The sequence below is a fragment of the Leucopleurus acutus genome (assembly GCF_964270905.1).
Source record: "Leucopleurus acutus genome assembly, chromosome: 5".
In the NCBI taxonomy this organism is placed as follows: Eukaryota; Metazoa; Chordata; class Mammalia; order Artiodactyla; family Delphinidae; genus Leucopleurus; species Leucopleurus acutus.
Window position 1 is genome coordinate 106171805 of NC_139147.1, and position 21260 is coordinate 106193064.

At 43.7% G+C, this 21260-nt stretch overlaps 1 protein-coding gene across 1 annotated transcript in view; it reads left to right on the forward strand.

Moving 5' to 3' along the window:
* Positions 1–21260, forward strand: part of RARRES1 (retinoic acid receptor responder 1) — a gene marked incomplete at its 5' end in the record, with an annotated part of 41168 nt that overhangs the window by 6609 nt on the left and 13299 nt on the right. Inside the window, one exon of the mRNA XM_082839730.1 lies at positions 19925–19987. Coding sequence (XP_082695856.1) covers positions 19925–19987 — 63 coding nt within the window. The remainder of the gene's footprint in view (positions 1–19924; positions 19988–21260) is intronic.

A 21260-nucleotide genomic window follows, 5' to 3' on the forward strand; every position in this document is an offset into this window, starting at 1 on the left:
AACTGGTCTGTCCCCACTGCCCACCCCCTCAATGTGGAAACATGAAGTTTAAGGCTGTCACCACCGGCTCTAAGGTCACATGAAGGCACCATGCCTAGGAACCAGTGGCAGAGAGAAAAAACAAGAGACAGGCTTCCCCCAAAGCACAGGGTTTTCTGTTTCCTTTTTTTTTTTTCCGCTGCAGGGCATATGGGATCTTAGTTCCCCAACCAGGGGTCAAACCCACATCCCTTGCAGTGGAAGCGCAGAGTCCTAACCACTGGACTGCCAGGGAATTCCCAAGGGTTTTCTTTCTGTAGATGAGCTTTGGGCAGAATCTTATCTTTGGAGACTCCCAGAGTCACCCTGTGGCGTCCGACAGCAAGGTTTCTCTGGGTACCATCCCTGCTCTTACATTTGCCCTAGGTTTTTGTTGTGTGTTTTGAGTGAGTTTAAAGGGGGTGTTAGGTTTTTAAAATGTGCTCTTAGAATAATAAATACCTATTCTCCATCCCTTATCAAGTTCCTCAGTTTTATGTCCAGTACTCACACCCAGTATTTCAATGACTTGACTTTAAACAAGCAAGCAAATGTTGTATAGTATCTAATATAAAGATAGTTGGACACGTGCTGGAGGAGACATCTCTGATCTACTGACATGAAAACAGAAGCTTTGTGCTTTACAGAAAATAGCTTTGTACTGAAAATGAGACATGGCTTAGTAGAGTTGCTATTAGAACATGTAATTTTTAACTTCCTGGATATAAATGGCATTACACGGCCAAGTCGTTATCCATGTAGCAGGAAGGAAGGAGTGAATTTTCTTCAAAAATGATTTAAATCCAGACTGCCTTCTCCACATGTTCCTGCTTGAAAAACAGCACATGCTGTGTTGCCACGGAGTTTTACCAGCTGCACCCCCTGAAGCAGAGGGTCGATCTGTCCCACGAACTTCCTAAATCATCATGACCTGATTTGCCAAAGACTCCAGGTGGACCAAACTTTGAGATAACATGCCTCCGTTCCATTTAGTTTCATGATACCCTCCAACCTTTGGAGAGGATTAATTGTCATGTCCTTAATCTCCTGCTCATCTGTCTTCTAGTGCCAGTCACTGGAGCTACTCGTTACTTCCTGTCCCTCCCTCTGGACTTCAGTGGTTCCACTCAGTGTCTAGAGAGAAGTTCTTAAAGTGTGGTCCCTAGCAGTAGCAGCATCAGCATCCCCTAGAACTTGTGAAAATGCAGGGTCTCAGGCCCCACTCCAGGTTTACTGAATCAAAACTTGGTGCGGCGCCATCACACTGTGTCTTACTTAGCGAGCCCTCCAGGAGATTCTGTTCCAGCTCAAGTTTGAGACCCATGGCTCTGGGATAAAGTCCCTTAAGGGACCTTCTCTAATCTGGCCCCATCCACCATGGTAACCTCCACTCCAAGTATCCCCGCTATTAACTTGCTAATCTCCCCAGCCTGGCTGCTCACCTGTCTTCCTGAGTGTCCTCGCCCTCTCTCTCCCCAGTTGTCTCCAGCCTAGTCGTCCTGGAGATTTCCCCCTCCTGCGCTACACTGGCTCAAGCTCCCACTTAAACCCTGCCTGAAAGAGTGCATCCAGGGACTCCTTCCAGAGTCTCAGATCATCGTCCCTTCCATACTGTTGTGGTTTGTTGTGGCCTCAGAAAAGATACATTGAAGTCCTAACCCCCTGGACCTGTGATTATGACCTTACTTGGAAATAGAGCCTTTGCAAATGTAATCAAGTTAAGATAAGGCTATACTGGGTTAGCATGGGCCCTAAGTCCAGTGACTGATGTCCTTATAAGAAGGTCATGTGAAGATACAGAGAGAACGCCATTTAAAGACAGAGGCAGAGACTGGAGTGATCCAGCTCGAAGGCAAGGATTGACGGCTGCCGCCAGAAGCTCGGAAGAGGAAAGGAGGGATTCTATCCAGAGCCTCAGAGGGAGGCCGGCCATGACAACACCTTAATTTTGGACTTTTGGCCTTCAGAACTGTGAAAGAATCGATTTCTGTTGTGTTAAGGTACCCAGTTTATGGTACTTTGTTATGGCCACCCTAGGAAATGGATACACACTCCACTCCCTGCCTGGCTCTCTCCCTTCCAGAAGGTTTGCGTGGTCTTGTCTACAGGAACTGTGGTTTTAAGCACAGTCCAACTCTCTCAATGCCTCTCTCTCCCCCCCTCCCTCTCTCACACTTCACTCCCGCACACACACTCACACTTCCCACACACACACCAGGCAGCTTTCTTTCCGCCCTCTCTTAAAGGGATTGACTGGGTCTGTTTGTATGACCTCTGTGCCGTATAAGGGGAGAGCAGGGCTCTGGAGCCAGGCTTCGCTACTTACCGGCTCTGTGACTTTGGACAATTCCTTAACTTTGGGCAAGTGCCTCAGTTTCTTCATCTTTAAAATGGGGATAAGATCAGTATTTACCTCAAAGGACTCTTGTGCTGTGTTAAGTAGTTCCTGGGCACTGGGTTAAACCACATGAAGCATGTAGTGAGAGCTCGATATATATATATAACATATATATTATAGTTTTTATCATGATTCTACCCAGTGGCTAGCAGAATGCTTTATACACAAGTGCTGAATAAATGCTTGACATTGATTAGATAGGGATTTGAGGAACATTTTTTTTTTTGACCCCCCCCCAAAAAATCTAGTGAGATGAGTTTGTCCTATGAAGGCATTCTATGGTACACTTTCTTAAACAAGACTTTAAAAGTGGCCTGTTTCCCTCCGAACTGATTGCAAGGGAAGCCCCCAAACAAAGTGCTGGTCACTCTCCTGAAGAGCCTGTCCTGAGGCAGGGCGGCTGCCTGGGGCTACCCTTCCTCATGGCCTTTGGGGACAAAAACCACGGAACCTACAAAATCAAGCAAACACACAAAAAAACAGGTTAGAACATAAACCACATCATTGGTGGTCCGTGACTGTAAAGCATTTAGTTCTAGGCCACAGTACATAAGTCCTCTTTTACACGTAATTAAAAAGAAATGTGTAGCAAAGAGCTACTAATTCATTCCTTCAGGTTATACAGCCATATAGTAATTTGCTTTGTTTGCCAACGTTTTCTTTACATAAAAAGCTTTATTCCGGAAAAGATTAGAGCAAGACGCTGTGCCCCTGGCTGTGCTTGGACAGGGATGTGAACTTCCTAATCCCTTTGGCATGTGGGCAGTTTTGACAGCGTGGGGATGGGAGAAGCAGAGCCCCATGATCCGCTCCATGGGAACACTCCTCACGTCAGGAAAGCCAGACCTGCCTGTCACCTTCCCTGCGACAGCCTAGGCTCTTCAAAAAATGTCTGTGTAGCTTTTCAAAAAATGTCTTTAAGTGAATGGATTAGCTTTGCACCATCTGGCCGTCACAACACGTGTTGTCAGCACAGAGGGAGGAACACCTGTCCTTGAGAGTTTGGCTTTGGCTTCGTCCCAGGTACGGAGCTTCTAGATTCAAAACCACTCTAGCGGGCAGTTTACCTCACTCTGCAAAGCTGATCACACCAACAACATGAGGGACAAAAACACAAGTTTAAGATATGGGGTGGGGACATCCATACCGAGTTACTTCGGACTTAACGTTTTTTAAATGACTTTCTATCTTGTTAAAAGCCCATTCATGCACTTGTTGGTTTCAGGTACAAAGCTGAGGGAATAACACCCTCATTACCTTTGCTTCGTGGAGACCCCTCTCTGATGGCTGTTTATTCTCTTTTATCCCCTTTCCCATTGTCGACTGAAAAAAAAAATGCACAACCTATAAGTTGAGAATTATATTTTATTCGATGAACTTAGAACTATAGCCCAGGATACAGCCTCTCAGATAGCTCTGAGGAACTACTCCAAAGAGGTAAGGGAGGTGCCAGGATAAGTAGGAGTTTTTGCTGGAAAAAAAACAAAAACAGAGGCTTCCCTGGTGGCGCAGTGGTTGAGAATCTGCCGGCTAATGCAGGGGACACGGGTTCGAGCCCTGGTCTGGGAAGATCCCACATGCCGCAGAGCAACTAGGCCCGTGAGCCACAACTGCTGAGCCTGCGTGTCTGGAGCGTGTGCTCTGCAATAAGAGAGGCCGCGATAGAGGCCTGCGCACCGCGATGAAGAGTGGCCCCTGCTTGCCGCAACTAGAGAAAGCCCTCGCACAGAAACGAAGACCCAACACAGCCAAAAATAAATAATTAAAAAAAAACACACAAAAACAAAACAACATGTAGTTCAACGTCAAAAGATTACTGCTAATCACAAAAACATTAGTGCTTTTCTATGTATGGGAAGATGCAAGAGTCTGGGCTTATGTAAATCATTCCTTTGATAAGCATCTTAAATATTTAGGGCCAGTATCCTGTGTTTCTCCATCCTGAATTCCCCTCAGGGCGCACTTTCGGGAAGCCTGCAACATCCTTTGTTTACTGAAATGGCAGGCGACATTCTTTGTCCACAGTGCCTCTTCTTGGTCATAAATTTGACCAACATTTGGGAGGCATTTCATGACCAAGTTTGTCCGGTGGCTCTAGGAAAGCTCATTCCTAGATCAGGTGAGGATTCTGTGGATAGGCCACTCAATGTACTAAGTTTTTTGGATTAGGCCCTGTCGATAATCTAAAATTCTCTGGATTGCCTGTTCTACTAGTCTGTTATGATACAGGAAATGTTTTCTCTTGTTGCTTCTTCCCATGTCTACAGTTGCACTCTTACAATTATTCTACGTAGAGTTATATATGTGATTGATTGCCTCAAGACGTTTAGCCATCATTAGTTTTGTTGGAGGCCTGGTTACACGTTGGGTAATGCAAGAGACAATAATCTCATAAAATAGACAGGATGTAAATAATACACCTGTAATGTTAATGAAGTATGGCAGAGAAAGGCACAAGCCATAAATAACTTGAAAACAACAAGAGAACAAATTAAAACAATGATTAGTATAACTAGTTGTAATCTGGTCTCAATAAGCCATCAAACCCACAGGGGAGCGAGCTGGATAAGCCAAATTCTGGAAGGATCATGTAGAGAGAAAAAGGTAAATGTTTCATCTTTGTTTACAAAGGTCCACTTCATCAGTTTGTTGTAGATCAAAATTAGCGTAAAGAGAAAGATTTTCTGGAAAAAATTAAAAGCCAGTATATTTCAGAAAAAAGTCATAAAATTATAAACCATATTTATCAATTCATTCAGTCCCATGTAATTAATTCCAGTTGATCTGGATGAAGTCATCAGGTTTTCCGCTAGGGTTTTGTAACTTCTTACTGAGTCCAGTGGTATGATATAAAAGTTATCAGAAACAAATTTGTCAAAAGTCTTTTTTACGAATCCTCTTGAGAATCGTCATTTTATAAAAGCATCAGAGTAAAATAGTGATTGTCTATAAATGACAGAAGACTTAAAATGGCATGGTTAAAAATCCGTTTACAGTGTAACTGACGAGAAACTTGGTTATTTCTGTGTCATATGACATTTTAAGATAACTAGAATTATAACTGATAACATTATATCAGGACTTATCAGATTTTTAGGAATTCCATATAAGTTTTGGAATATCTATATTAATGGCATTTACCCATAAAATAAGAAGGTTTTATCACACTTATTTGACAATGTTTCCCATGTAATTTAACATGGCAAATAAACCTAATTAGTTTAATATCTCTCCTTGGGATGTTTCAGGGGTCCTTTGAAGCATCCCAAAGTTAGTTGGAAAGTCAAAAGAATCTTAATTAGAATTTGATATTTGGGAAGTTTGTTATAAAAAAAAAGTCAAGTTTTTAAAACACTTGGTCAAGTGTTTTAGGATCATAGGTCACTGTGAAGCAATGGTTATTCACTCAACCAAAGTGACAGTAAAAGATTTTTAAGGCAAATAACAGATGATTTAGAAGGCAAAGAAACTCACAATCTGTTACCAAAAGTATTTAGTTCAACACTCCAAGAAAACTCTGTTCTCTTAACACAGAAAACCAAACTCCAGTCCTGCACCAGCCCACCCTGAACAACAAAATTCACTTACCCAATTAAATTCAACCCAAACCCAGCCTGGCCATGCATGGAACAACTTTTTCAGAGCTGTCTTTCTACAAACCTTTCACACTTTCTATATCCATTTTAGTTTGTCACTTATTTTTTCCGCCCTGAGACAACCAGCTCTAGGACAAAATCTCTCTCTTCCCTTAACAAAATGTACTTCCACTCCTCATACCTTCTTTGCCAAAAACACTCATCCTGCTTTCCTTGCATACTAGATCATGTGAACCTGGAATTCATTCTGGCCAGTTTCCTTTATACTTGGAAATATTTAATTTGTAAGTGCTTACTAGTTAATTAAATAGAGCTCTTTTATAAGTTTAATTTTGATAATATTTTCCAGAGGTAGAAACACCTATATGTGTAATGTACACACTGACATAAACAAACAAAAATAGAGATCTCATAGCTTCACTTTAACACTTAGTTTTGAATCAGGTATTACGGTATAAACTTACTAGTTTATAAATAAGTTGGAATAAGTCAAATTTATTTTCTCAGATGACCAAGACTTTACTATTGATATTTGTGGAAAACACGTCTAAGATTTGTATTTGTTCTTGATAATCCCCTAAGGAAGCTGTGAATTAGATTTTGAGCAAGGGAGCCTTTCCAATGGTTTGAGTTTTAAAAGGCCATTTTTTTCCTTTTTTTTTTTTTTTTACTTGTATCAGGTTTTACCTGATTAAGCGGATTAGGCTCAGTCTCAGGTCATTGTAGCGTATCTACATTCCTGATTTGTAGAGATTTGAAAACCAGACAGTTGCTTTTCATTCCCCGGAGAACAGATCTGCTGCCTAAATTATACTAGAAGATTGATTTGTCCAAAAACATTTTCTTTAAGTTGCTTTTTTTATATCAGTGAGAAGATTTCCAACTAAACTGAAATTCAAGAGTTCTATGTCCTAGAATTTTAAGCTTTTATTTATCATGCTTTCAAAAGTTTGCATAAAGGATTCAACAAAGGCCCTCTTTCTGTGTGCACAGGTTAAACCTAGAGCAAGGATCTCCATTATTGTTTTTATTGGCCCCTGAATATTAGCACTCGGTTTTTATTTCATATTGTGTGGTCTCAGGTAACCTTGTTGGTGTCTTTTAGTAACTAATATTGTCTGAGGGGCACATTTATATGCCCTGTCTTATACCAGGAAGGGGGAGCCATAGTGTCTGTCTTACAGTATAATTAGGGAAAAGAGATGTAACCACCTTATAAAGCCCATTTAAACATACCAATTTATGTAAGCTTTCATCTCAATTCTATCAACTTTTATACCTTTAGCTTTAGTTTCCTTTAGGACCCCATCAATAAGTCTTGGTCTTACAAGGAGTCTTAGATGCTTTTCCTTTTTTTAATCTCCCAACCATTTAATCTATTTTTGTATAAAAGGCTCTGGGGTCCCCAGTGAAGGGCTGAGCTGAAGGATTCAGGCCCTTTTGTCAATCTTTTAACTTGATTAATTGGCCTAACTGTCGCCCCAAGCAATTGCTGGTCAGGTATCTCAATGTAATTCCGCCCCGCCCCCCAGCCTTTATATATATATAACTGGGGTAAATAAAGCAGACTTGTTTGGGGCCTTTTATGTTGGGGACCAGTAGGGGTCCCTTTAACCTACCCAACCTTAGGTAGTGTTGTATCAAAACCTTTTGTTTTAATCCCATTAACATCTGTTTTATTTATCCCATTTCTTAATAACCATCTAAAGATTTTTATCCTTTTGGAAGGAGTCCCTTTAAAATTTCCACCTTGCTGGGAAGAAGTCTCTAGGCTTTCCCCTCAGTGTTTTCTCCCTCCCTCCCCATTAATCAACCTAATTTACATTAGTTAACCTAATGTTTTTATTAGGATTTGTTAGACCCACTGAGGGGAAGCAAAGGCCACAAATAAGACTTCCCAAACTGTTTTTTTGTTTGTTTTAAACTAAGGGAGTGGGACTTCCCTAGTGGCATAGTGGTTAAGAATCTGCCTGCCAATGCAGGGGACATGGGTTCGATCCCTGGTCCAGGAAGATCCCACGTGCCGTGGAGCAGCTAAGCCCGTGTGCCACAACTACTGAGCCTGTGCTCTAGAGCCTGCGAGCCACAGCTACAGAGCCTGCAAGCCACAACTACTGAGCCCACGTGCCACAAATACTGAAGCCTGAATGCTCTAGGGCCTGCGTGCCGCAACTACTGAGCCTACATGCTGCAACTGCTGAAGCCTGCGTGCCTAGAGCCCGTGCTCTGCAACAACAGAAGGCACTGCAATGAGAAGCCTGTGCACCTCAACGAAGAGGAGCCCCCCGCTCACCACTAGAGAGCCCACGTGCAGCAATGAAGACCCAATGCAGCCAAAAATTAAAAAAAATAATAAAAGAAATTAAACTAAAGGGATTCTTTTGATTAGCCATTTTATATATACATATACCTATACATCTCCACCTTCTGATTTGTTTTTTTTATAGGTGCCAATAAACTATATAATAAGAGCTCTCTAAAAATTTACCAATTTTGAAGTTTCTCCAATTTAAATGATCCATCATCTGGCCATTAACAAGATATATTTTAATAGTGACTCAAACTAGGAAGATGAAAGAGGCATCCCCACAAGAGAGTGCAAAGCCTACACAAGATACAGAAAGTTTACTCATGGGAATCCCCTGGCAGTCCAGTGGTTGGGACTTGGCTCTTTCACTGCAGCGGCCCGGGTTCAGTTCCTGGTCAGGGAACTAAGATGACGCAAGCTGTGCCGTGCAGCCTAAAAAACAAGAAAACTTTACTCCCCAAAATAGTCAAAGAAGGTAAAGACCTTTGTTGCACAGGTTAAGATGAAAAAGCCCCTGAGAGTTGGTACAGCCAGACAAAATGACTTCTCAGAATCCCAGCCTATTCCACCGACTGCCAAATGTGCACCATATGTACACTTTCCGGTCATATGGTAGTTCTATTTTTAGTTTTCTAAGGAACCTCCATACTGTTCTCCACAGTGGCTGTATCAATTTACATTCCCACCAACAGTGCAAGAGGGTTCTCTGTTCTCCACACCCTCTCCAGCATTTGTTGTTTGTAGATTTTTTGATGATGCCATGCTGACTGGTGTAAGGTGATACTTCATTGGAGTTTTGGTTTGCATTTCTCTAATAATTAGTGATGTTGAGCTCTTTTCATGTGTTTGTTGGCCATCTGTATGTCTTATTTGGAGAGATGTCTATTTAGGTCTTCCCCCCATTTTTTGATTGGATTGTTGGTTTTTTTGTTATTGAGCTGCATGAGCTGTTTGTATATTTTGGAGATTAATCCCTTGTCAGTGGCTTCATTTGCAAATATTTTCTCCCATTCTGAGGGTTTTCTTTTCGTTTTGTTTATGGTTTCCTTTGGTGTGCAAAAGCTTTTAGGTTTAATTAGGTCCCATTTATTTATTTTTGTTTTTATTTTCATTACTCTAGGAGGTGGGTCCAAAAAGATCTTGCTGTAATTTATGTCAAAGATTGTTCTGCCTATGTTTTCCTCTAAGAGTTTTAGAGTGTCTGGCCTTACATTTAGGTCTTTAATCCATTTTGAGTTTATTTTTCTGTATGGTGTTAGGGAGTGTTCTAATTTCATTTTTTTACATGTAGCTGTCCAGTTTTCCCAGCACCACTTATTGAAGAGGCTGTCTTTTCTCCATTGTATATTTTTGCCTCCTTTGTCATAGATTAGGTGACCATAGGTGTGTGGGTTTATCTCTGGGCATTCTATCCTGTTCCATTGATCTATATTTCTGTTTTTGTGCCAGTACCATACTGTCTTGATTACTGTAGCTTTGTAGTATACTCTGAAGTCAGGGAGCCTGATTCCTCCAGTTCCATTTTTCTTTCTCAAGATTGCTTTGGCTATTTGGGGTCCTTTGTGTTTCCATACAAATTGTAAAATTTTTTGTTCTAATTCTGTGAAAAATGGCCTTGGTAATTTGATAGGGATTGCATTGAATCTGTAGATTGCTTTGGGTAGCATAGTCATTTTCACAATATTGATTCTTCCAGTCCAAGAACATGGTGTATCTCTCCATCTGTTTGTGTCATCTTTGATTTCTTTCATCAGTATCTTAGTTTTCTGCATACAGGTGTTTTGCCTCCTTAGGTAGGTTTATTCCTAGGTATTTTATTCTTTTTGTTACAATGGTAAATGGGATTGTTTCCTTTATTTCTTGATGATCACAAGAGATTTCTGTGTATTAGTTTTGTATCCTGCAACTTTACCAAATTCATTGATTAGCTCTAGTAGTTTTCTGGTGGCATCTTTAGGATTTTCTATGTATAGTATCATGTCATCTGCAAACAGTGACAGTTTTTTTTTTTTTTTTTTTTTTTTTGCGGTACATGGGCCTCTCACTGTTGTGGCCTCTCCCGTTGTGGAGCACTGGCTCCGGACGCGCAGGCTCAGCGGCCATGGCTCACGGGCCCAGCCGCTCAATGGCATGTGGGTTCTTCCCAGACCGGGGGCACGAACCCGTGTCCCCTGCGTCGGTAGGCAGACTCTCAACCACTGCGCCACCAGGGAAGCCCAACAGTGACAGTTTTAATTCTTCTTTTCCAATTTGTATTCCTTTTATTTCTTTTTCTTCTCTAATTGCCATGGCTAGGACTTCCAAAACTATGTTAAATAAAAGTGGTGAGAGTGGACATCCTTGTCTTGTTCCTGATCTTAGAGGAAATGCTTTCAGTTTTTCACCATTGAGAATGATGTTTGCTGTGGGTTTGTCATATATGACCTTTATTATGTTGAGGTAGGTTCCCTCTGTGCCCACTTTCTGGAGAGCTTTTATCATAAATGGGTGTTGAATTTTGTCAGAAGCTTTTTTCTGCATTTATTGAGATGATCATATGGTTTTTATTCTTCAATTTGTTAATATGGTGTATCCCATTGATTTGTGTATACTGAAGAATCCTTGCATCCCTGGGATAAATCCCACTTGATCATGCTGTATGATCCTTTTAATGTGTTGTTGGATTCTGTTTGCTAGTATTTTGTTGAGGATTTTTGCATCTATGTTCATCAGTGATATTGGTTTGTAATTTTCTTTTTTTGTGATATCTTTGGTTTTGGTATCAGGGTGATGGTGGCCTCGTAGAAAGAGCTTGGGAGTGTTCCTCCCTCTACAGTTTTTTGAAGAGTTTGAGAAGGATAGGTGTTAGCTCTTCTCTAAATGTTTGATAGAATTCGCCTGTGAAGCCACCATCTGGTCCTGGACTTTTGTTTGTTGGAAGATTTTTTTTTTTTTTTTTTTTCCAGTATGCGGGCCTCTCACTGCTGTGGCCTCTCCCATTGCGGAGCACAGGCTCTGGATGCGCAGGCTCAGCGGCCATGGCTCACGGGCCCAGCCGCTCCGCGGCATGTGGGATCTTCCCAGACCGGGGCGTGAACCCGTGTCCCCTGCATTGGCAGGCGGACTCTCAACCACTGCACCACCAGGGAAGCCCTGTTAGAAGATTTTTAATCACACTTTCAATTTCATTACTTGTGATTGGTCTGTTCATATTTTCTGTTTCTTCCTGGTTCAGTCTTGGAAGGTTGTACTGTTCTAAGAATTTGTCCATTACTTCCAGGTTGTCCATCTTTTGGCGTATAGCTGCTTGTAGTCTCTTATGATCCTTTGTGTTTCTGCGGTGTCAGTTATAACTTCTCCTTTCTCATTTCTAATTTTATTGATTTGAGTCCTCTCCCTTTTTTTCTTGATGAGTCTGGCTAAAGGTTTATCAATATTGTTTATCTTCTCAAAGAACCAGCTTTTAGTTTCATTGATCTTTACTGTTGTTTTCTTCGTTTCTATTTCACTTACTTGTGCTGTGATCTTTATGATGTCTTTCCTTCTACTAATTTTGGGTTTTGTTTGTTCTTCTTTCTCTAGTTGCTTTAGGTGTAAGGTTAGGTTGTTTATTTGAGATTTTTCTTGTTTCTTCAGGTGAGATTTTATTGCTATAAACTTCCCTTTTAGAACTGCTTTTGCTGCAGCCCATAGGTTTTGGGTCATAGGTTTTCGTTGTCATTTGTTTCTAGGTTTTTTTTTGTTTGTTTTTTTTTCGGTACGCGGGCCTCTCACTGTCGTGGCCTCTCCCGTTGCGGAGCACAGGCTCAGCGGCCATGGCTCGCGGGCCCAGCCGCTCCGCGGTATGTGGGATCTTCCCAGACTGGGGCACGAACCCGTGTCCCCTGCATCCGCAGGCGGACTCTCAACCACTGCGCCACCAGGGAAGCCCCATTCTAGGTATTTTTTGATTTCCTCTTTGATTTCTTCAGTGATCCATTGGTTATTTAGTATCATACTGTTTAGCCTCCATGTGTTTGTGTTTTTTAGAGTTTTTTTCCCCTGTAATTGACTTCTAATCTCATAGCGTTGTGTTCAGAAAAGATGCTTGTTATGATTTCAATTTTCTTAAATTTACCAAGGCTTGATTTGTGCCCCAACATGTGCTCTATCCTGGAGAATGTTCCATGTGCACTTGAGAAGAAGGTGTATTCCGTTGTTTTTGGATGGAATGTGGCATAAATATCAAGTCAATTAAGTCTGGTCTAATGTGTCATTTAAGCGTTGTGTTTCCTTATTGATTTTCTGTCTGGATGATTTGTCCATTGGTGTAAGTGGAGTGTTAAAGTCTCCCACTATTTTTGTGTTACTGTCAATTTCTCCTTTTATGGCTGTTAGCATTTGCCTTATGTATTGAGGTTCTCTTACGTTGGGTGCATAAATGTTTACAATTGCTATATCTTCTTCTTGGATTGATCCCTTGATCATTATGTCCTCCCTTATCTCTTGTAATAGTCTTTATTTTAAAGTCTATTTTATCTGATGAGTATTGTTACTCCAGCTTTCTTTATTTATTTTTAACATTTTTATTGGAGTATAATTGGTTTACAATGGTGTGTTAGTTTCTGCTTTATAACAAAGTGAATCAGTTATACATATGTTCCCATATCTCTTCCCTCTTGCGTGTCCCTCCCTCCCACCCTCCCTATCCCACCCCTCTAGGTGGTCACAAAGCACTGAGCTGATCTCCCTGTGCTATGCGGTTGCTTCCCACTAGCTATCTATTTTACATTTGGTAGTGTATATATGTCCATGCCACTCTCTCACTTTGTCACAGCTCACCCTTCCCCTTCCCCATATCCTCAAGTCCATTCTCTAGTAGGTCTGTGTCTTTATTCCCATCTTACCCCTAGGTTCTTCATGACATTTTTTTTTCTCTTAGATCCCATATATATGTGTTAGCCTACGGTATTTGTCTTTCTCTTTCTGACTTACTTCACTCTGTATGACAGACTCTGGGTCCATCCACCTCACTACAAATAACTCAATTTCTTTTCTTTTTATGGCTGAGTAATATTCCATTGTATATATGTGCCACATCTTCTTTATCCACCCAGCTTTCTTTTGATTTCCATTTGCATGGAATTTTTTTTTCCATCCCCTCACTTTCAGTCTGTATTCGAGTTAATGAGTTTCGTGCTTTTCTATGTACGGGAAGATGCAAGAGTCTGGGCTCACTGAAATTATTCCTTTGATATGCATCTTAACTATCGAGGGCCAGTATCCTGTTTTTCTCCATCCTGAATTCCCCTCAGGCTTGCACTGTAGGGGCTTTATGGCTGCAGTATCCTGTGTTTACTGACATGGCAGGTGGCCTTCTTTGTCCACACCTTCATTCCACTGCCCTCCCAGGGCAGCCACTTTGAAAAGGGCTGTTGTATATTCTTCTGTCTGTAAGCGCTCTTATAAAAGGTATTGTTGGTGTGTGTGCAAATTTTTCTTTAAAACATTTTTGTAAGTGCTGTTTTGCCATGCGTTTTGTGGCTTCTGTTTGCATGCCCAGCCTTGAGGATCTCTGTTGGTTGCTGTACGTATGGCTAGTTGGCTACCTCTCCCTGCTGCACAGCAACCCCACTTTACCTGCCCGCCTCCAAGGGACGCACACCAGATTGCCTCCCACTTCCCACCACACAGATGATGCCTCAAGGAACATGCTCCCACGAGTCCCCTGTAACAGCATCACAGCTTCTTTGGGACACATACCCAGCAGTAGGTTGTTCCATCATAAGGTGTGTGCAGTCTTGATTTGACCGAGTCAGCCGGACTGCCTTCCAGCTAGACTGCACCAAGCTACCTCTCCCCAGCAGGAAGGGGACCCCTTCCAGGGCAGTCGGCTCTTGTTCAACACTTGGAAACGAACTGTCGAGGAGACACCCGTGCTGACGAAGCAAGAGACTTTATTGGGAAGGGGAGCCCGGGAAGAGAGCAGCAGGGTAAGGGAGCCCAGGAGAACTGCTCTGCCACGTGGCTCGCGGTCTCAGGTTTTACGGTGATGGGGTTAGTTTCTGGGTTGCCTCTGCCCAATCGTTCTGACTCAGGGTCCTTCCTGGTGGCACGCGCATTGCTCAGCCAAGATGGATTCCAGCGAGAAGGATTCTGGGAGGTTGGTAGGACATGTGGACTGGCATCTCCTCGCTCCTTTTGACCTTTCCTGAATTCTTCCTGCTGGTGGTGACTTGTTAGTTCTGCGTTCCTTACCAGGACCTCCTGTGGCAAGATAACTCATGCAAATGGTTTCTGTGGTGCCTGGCCAGAGTGGGCAGTTTCAGTCATTGGTTCCCCTATCAGCCATGAACCCCCCAAACCCGGCCGATGGGTTGGCCCTATGCATTTTCTCATTTATTGCCGATCTAACAGTTGTACAGTGGTCCCTCACTGCTGCTTTAGCTGGCACCCCCCGATTATTCACTTGTGCGCAGGCCTTCAGAGCTCTGGTAGCCCAGGTAAAACATGTGATATGCTTAGAACCACACCCAGCACAGGCCCTAGAGGGTGTCTGTTGTTGTTGTATAAATACAAGCGTCCTTTAAATGATGGTGGACATAATAATGTTGTCCTAATACAAAACATGTAGTCTAGTGATTATTTCTGATCTTGAGTGATGTGACTGGTCAGTTGACCTGCTAGTTAGGACTTACATCCACATCTGTCCACCATAAACTTCCCTCCATTTCCGCTGTCCCCACCCTGGTTCATCCACCCCCTCAACGAGCCTCCTGGTCTCTGCATTCACTCCGGACCCCTCCTCACTCCAGCACCACCAGTTCTCCATATGTGGGCTAGAGGGATCTTTAAACATCTCTCATTCCTGTTCGTGGCTTCCCGTTTCTCTTAGGAAGAAACTCTTACTGCAGCCTGCAGGGGACGGCCCCTGAGCACCCGGCCAGGGCCAGCCTCTTCCGGATCCTGGCTCCCGTCTTTCTGCCCTCTGCCCCCCAGCTGCTCCCCAGCACCTTCAGCCCCATCTTCCCTCCATGTGGAATGTTTGCCAGCCCCCCACCTTCACCCTGACACCCCAAAGTCAATTCCTTCTTAATGATCAGAGTTCAGCTCAAATGTCGCGTCGCTGATCCCCAGACTAGATCACTTCTCCAGTTATCCTTTCATAGCTCTTAAGTCACCCATGATCATATAATCAGTTCTACAGCCATCTATTTGAAGTTCTCTTCCTGTCACCTGACTGCCCTGAGGGCGGCTGTGACAGTCTGTTCCCTGTCGTCACCTAGCCCTGTGCTCACACGTTCAAAACTCCTGGGGTAGGTGTTGAACTACAAAGACCTCTTGTATCACAGGATAGTTTAATCAAAGGCAGCTGCAGGGAACTCACAGCCCTAAAATGTCCCGAGGAGCGTGAGACACTTTGTCCCAGACAAGGAGGCCCTGGCTGGTGCTGCTTTGCCCAGGGCCTGAGGCTGCCACCTTATCTCAGGAGAACCAGCAAAGCTGCCTCAGGGGAACTTGTGGCTCGGAGGAAGGGCGCGGGAGAGGCCTTTGTGGGAGAAAAAAGGGCTGTGTCTTGATAAAGGATAAAGTACAACCAAAAATATAAAAGTCTTATTTTGGACAGAATGTAGATGCCTTTAAGACTGCCTAATTAAAACAAAAGAAGGAGATCAAATCGGGAAGGAAAAATTACTCTTCAAAAGGACAGCTCGGGGAAATTCCCTGGTGGTCCAGTGGTTAGGACTCCGTGCTTCCACCGCAGGGGGCGTGGGTTCGATCCCTGGTCAGGGGAACTGAGATCCCACAAGCCGCTGTACAGTGGGGCCAAAAAAACCAGACAGCTCCATTCAGCTCACAGCCTTGGTTTGGTTAATCCACTTGTTCCTTTCCCTGCAAAGAATAGGTACTGGTACATCACTTTGCCTCCGTGTGTTTTCAAAAAAATGTTGAGTCAAATAATATCTTAAGTACTTTATTTAAAATATGCACAGTTATATCAAGAATGAGGCAGATTTTTGTGAATCCTTGTGGGTAGCAAATAAGTGTGCCCAGTTTATTACCGATGGGAAGATTGGTGGTCCTCAAGATTCTTCTCAGTGTACACACCTTCCCTGGGGGGATTGCAGCCAGTTCTGTGGCTTCAACCACCACCTCTACTGAATGTATTTTTATGACATGCAGCTGCCTCCTGGCCGTATTCCATGTCCCTGAGCACAAAGAATGTAGCGCCAACCCTGCTGCCCCTCCTCTTCCCATGAATGGCCTCACCACCCACCCCACTCACCCCCAGCTAGCAGCCTGAGGGGCATCCTGACCCCTGTGTAGGAGGCTGCGCTTAGACCCCTAAGTGGACGGGAAGGGCAGACTCCTAGGTCGTGCATGCAGCAGGCCAGAGGGCCCTAGGACTGGCGCAGCAAGCAGTTTAAGCTTTAGACCTGCCGGCTGGCGGAAGTGTCGCCTCCTTTGAGTCTCAGCTGTTGGTGCCCGAGTGGCTCGGGTGAGTTGTTCCATGTGTCCCTCTAACTCGGGTGGGGCGACGAGGACACTGAACTTTAGGAGACTTGGAGGCGGATGTATGGAGCGCCTTGTGCAGCCACTTTCGTGCAGGCCCTATTTACACCCTTTAATGATTCACTGCGAGCTCTAGGCAGGAGAAAACCAATGTAAAAACAAGCTAGATGGAGTCTGTATCTCAGCCTTCCCTAGCCGCATCCTTGGGCCAGACCCTGCTTTCCAGCACAGTTCTTTCCCTCCCTGATGTGTATATGTTTTGTTTTCTTTGTTTTTGCATTTTACTTTTTTTAATTTAATTTTTATTTCATATTGGGGTATAGTTGATTTACAATGTTGTGTTAGTTGCAGGTGTACAGCAAAGTGTTAGTTATACATATATCCATTCTTTTTCAGATTCTTTTCCTGTATAGGTTATTACAGAATATGGAGTAGAGTTCCCTGTGCTATACAGTAGGTCCTTGTTGATATCTATTTTATATATAGTAATGTGTATATGTTAATCCCAAACTCCTAACTTATCCCTCCTCCCCACCTTTCCCCTTTGGTAACCATAAATTTGTTTCTGAAGTCTGTGAGTCTGTTTCTGTTTTGTAAATAAGTTCATTTGTATAATCTTTTTAGAGTCCACATATAAGTGATATATACTACGTTCTCTGTCTGACTTACTTCATTAGTATGATAATCTCTAGGTCCATCCATGTTGCTGTAGATGGCATTATTTCATTCTTTTTATGGCTTAGTAATATTCCATTGTTTTTAGGTACCACATCTTTTTTATCCATTCCTCTGTTGATGGACTTTTAGGTGGTTTCCATGTCCTGGCTATTGTAAATAGTGCTGCAATGAACATTGGGGTGCGTGCATCTTTTTGAATTACGGTTTTCTCAGGGTATATGCCCAGGAGTGGGACGGCTGGGTCATACGGTAGTTCTATTTTTAGTTTTTTAAGGAACCTCCATACTGTTCTCCATGGTGGTTGTACCAATTTACATTCCCGCCAACAGTGTAGGAGGGTTCCCTTTTCTCCACACCTTCTCCAGCAGTTATTGTGTGTAGACTTTCTGATGACGGCCATTCTGACCAGTGTAAGGTGAACCCAGGCCCTCTTCAGTGAAAGTGCCGAGTGCTAACCACCGGACCGCCAGAGAATTCCCATGTATCCTGCAACTTTACTGAATTCATTGATGAGCTCTAGTAATTTTCTGGTGGCATCTGTAGGATTCTCTATGTATAGTGTCATGTCATCTGCACACAGTTTTACTTCTTTTCCAATTTGGATTCCATTTCTTTTTCTTCTTTGATTGCGTGGCTAGGACTTCTAAAACTATGTTGAATAAAAGTGGTGAGAGTGGACATCCTTGTCTTGTTCCTGATCTTAGAGGAAATGCTTTCACCTTTTCACCATTGAGAATGATGTTAGCTGTGGGCTTGAATAGGTTTTAATAATGCTAAAAAGAGTGAGCGTATGTTGGACTTTTACCCCGACCCAGGCACAGTCGAAGCTCTATTTGTGCCATGTCTTAGTCTCCACAACAGCCTAAGTACTGCATTATGTTAACTGGGGCTCCCACAGACTGGGATCAAGTTCCAAGTTGATCCCAAACTTTTTTACAAAAAAAGAGTCTTTTGTGACCTTGCGCCAGCCTCCCCAGACAGCCTTTTTTCTAGCTTCACTGCCTTCCCTGGAACGCCAGGCCCTGCACCCCATTCCCACGTCTTCGCCTGGGCCCCTTGCTCTAGATAAGCCCCCCCTAAACTGAGTGCCCAGCACACGTGCAGCTCTTGCCACATAGATGAGCTGCACTGTTGATATATCTGTTTCCACACAGGAAGTAGGTTTCTGGTCAAGCTGGACTGGATGTTCTGTTTCCTTGTATATCTCTGGTGCCTGGCATAATAGGTGGCAAAAAGTGAATGCGAAGACAGACTTGTTTGTATGAATTCTGTAATTTGTATGAATTTGTCATTGAAATCAATGTTTCAGCTTATACCAGGGCTTGTTTCAAGACTGAGAATGAGCCCTAAGCAAACTGCTCTCGTACATGTGCTCTGGGTGCCCCCCGCCCCGTCTCCCGGCAATATCCATATATCCACATGTTTAAATAGTCTTTACATAAATAATTGCCACAGAATCTCGCCCTCCATCCTCTGGTTTCCCAGAATTTTTAAAAAATCTGTGATGGGAATAGATGATATCTGGTCTACTTCCAATAAGTCAACCCTGTTTGGTTGTTGTGTTCTTGATTCAAGGGAAATTGTTGTTTCCAGAATCTAACTTAATCAACACTATGTGAAATAACTTCAGCTCCAGGCAGCGGAAGTTTCCTTCTCTAGAAAACACTCCTTTTACTGAATGGTCACTGTGGTGTTTAAAAAAAAAAAAAAAAGTTGGCCAATAACATAAAGTTCTTCTAAACAGTCTAATATGCTTCAATGAGATGGGTATATATACTCTAAAACTATGCATTGGGTGCACGTGTGGGTGCCCCCCGCCTACCCCAGGTCCGGGTGTGGCTGCTTCCATACTGTCCCTTTGGCCTCAGCTGAGGTCTCCTCCTCCCAGATGCCTTCCTTGACCACCTTAAGAAAAGTAGCCACTCTGCCCCACCACTCTCTCTTCACCATCTGAAAACCCATTATTTATTACTGGGTGCACCTTTGTCGCTGGATCCCGTGTTCAGCTGTGAGTGGCAGGAGGGGGGCCGCTGATGGGGCCCAGCGCCCCGCACAGGGTGTGGAGGGGCACTCCACGGCTGGGGAGGGAAGGAAGGAAGGAAGGCAGGCAGGCAGGCAGGCAGGCAGGCAGGCAGGCCCCCGCCTCTCAGCCCTGTGTGCTCATGTCTGTTTCTCATCTAGCTGCTTCCACAAAGCCAACTTGTAGCTTCAGGACCGCTGTTTCCCCCTCTCAGCCTCCCCCCTTGTGAGTAGCTGTCAAATCAGCCAGCAGAGTGTCAGATAAGCCCAAAATTTGGGATCTTCTCTCTTTGTAAAAAGTCACCGATTTTATTCAGGTACGAATGCTAGAGCTGCAATTTGCATGTCATGTTATTCTCAGAGAGCGAGGGGTTCTTGGATATGAAGGTGTTAACAGAGCTTCCACGAGGCTAAAGTTCTACTTCTGTGTTTCAGATTAATCAAAAGAAGGAATATAAAGTTGACTTGGTGTTTACCACGGAGCTCTACAACCCAGAGGTAAGCTGCCATGGTTTGTGAAGTGTGCTATTAACAACTTGTATGAATTTTTTTTTTTAAGTGAGAATCTTAATATGTAGTGACCTGGAGGTTTGCCTTTTTTTTTTTTCTTTCCTGCTTTGTTTTCTATTTGTTCTCAAGAATTGAAGACAGCGCTAGGCAGGACCACTTCATGGTCTCACACAGGGTTCCTTTTACCGCGTCCACACAGCCGCCGTCCCCTCCTTCCTCTGCCGCTGGGAGGGCGTTTCACACCCCCTTTGGACCCGGTGCCCCTCCCTAGCACCTCCGAATCCCCAGAATGATTCACTCTCAAATGCCAACCTGCTCTCCTGTCAGCTGGTGGCATTTCTCGTTAACGGGCCGGCATAGCACGAGGCCACCTCCAGGAGCTTCCGTGCACAGAGGCATTCCGCAACTCAGAGCAGCCCACGTGCGCCGCAGGCGTCTTCAGCCTCTCCTTCGGACCCAGCGGGCCACGGTCGCCAAGTTTCCTTTCCCCACCACCTCCCCCTTCGCAAGAAGAGAGGAAACAGAGGGCTCATACAGAAATTAGAGCCAGATGGACTTCCCGGGGCTGGGCCAGGCTGGGAGGCAGCACCCGGAACCGGGTTGGAGGGACCAGCCCAAACCCCTTTGTGTGGCGCGGAGTCAGAGTGGGGGATGAGCAGGCAGCATGGGCATTACGGTGTCTCAGGAAGGCGGAGCTTCGGAGAAGGCATAACCCCTCCGGCTGATGCTTCTGGAAGAAAGCTTACCAGCATTCACAAACAAGTTCTGACAAGAAAACACTATGCCAACTTTGGTAATTAACCTAAGAATTAACGTTTTCTTAAAGCATAAGGAAGGTGCTTTTGGTTTCTGTGTTGCAAACGGAAGTGTTAGATTAAGGCTAAAAGGAAAACAATTACTAGATTACTTTGACCAACTGTGCTTCTTTGAAGGGCTAGCTAATTGAAATGCTTCCTTTCGGGAGGTAGGGAGAGTTCTTTCATCTTCTGGCAACTGTTTTGATTCTGTGGAGCTGTTTGGGGGGAAAGGGAAAGAAAAACAAAAGGGGACAATACCTATTGCCTTTTCTCTTCCCTGGAAACCATTTTGACATCAAAAGAGTCCACCTACCAGCCCTGTCTTCTGCCTTTCGTAAGCCTCTTCCCCATCGCTCCCTTCACCGTTTTCCTGTATCGCACCGATCATTAGGATTTTAATGTACCACTTAAATTTGCTCTCCTGTAAACCAGCACTACGGGAGAAGACATTGCCCACTGGAACG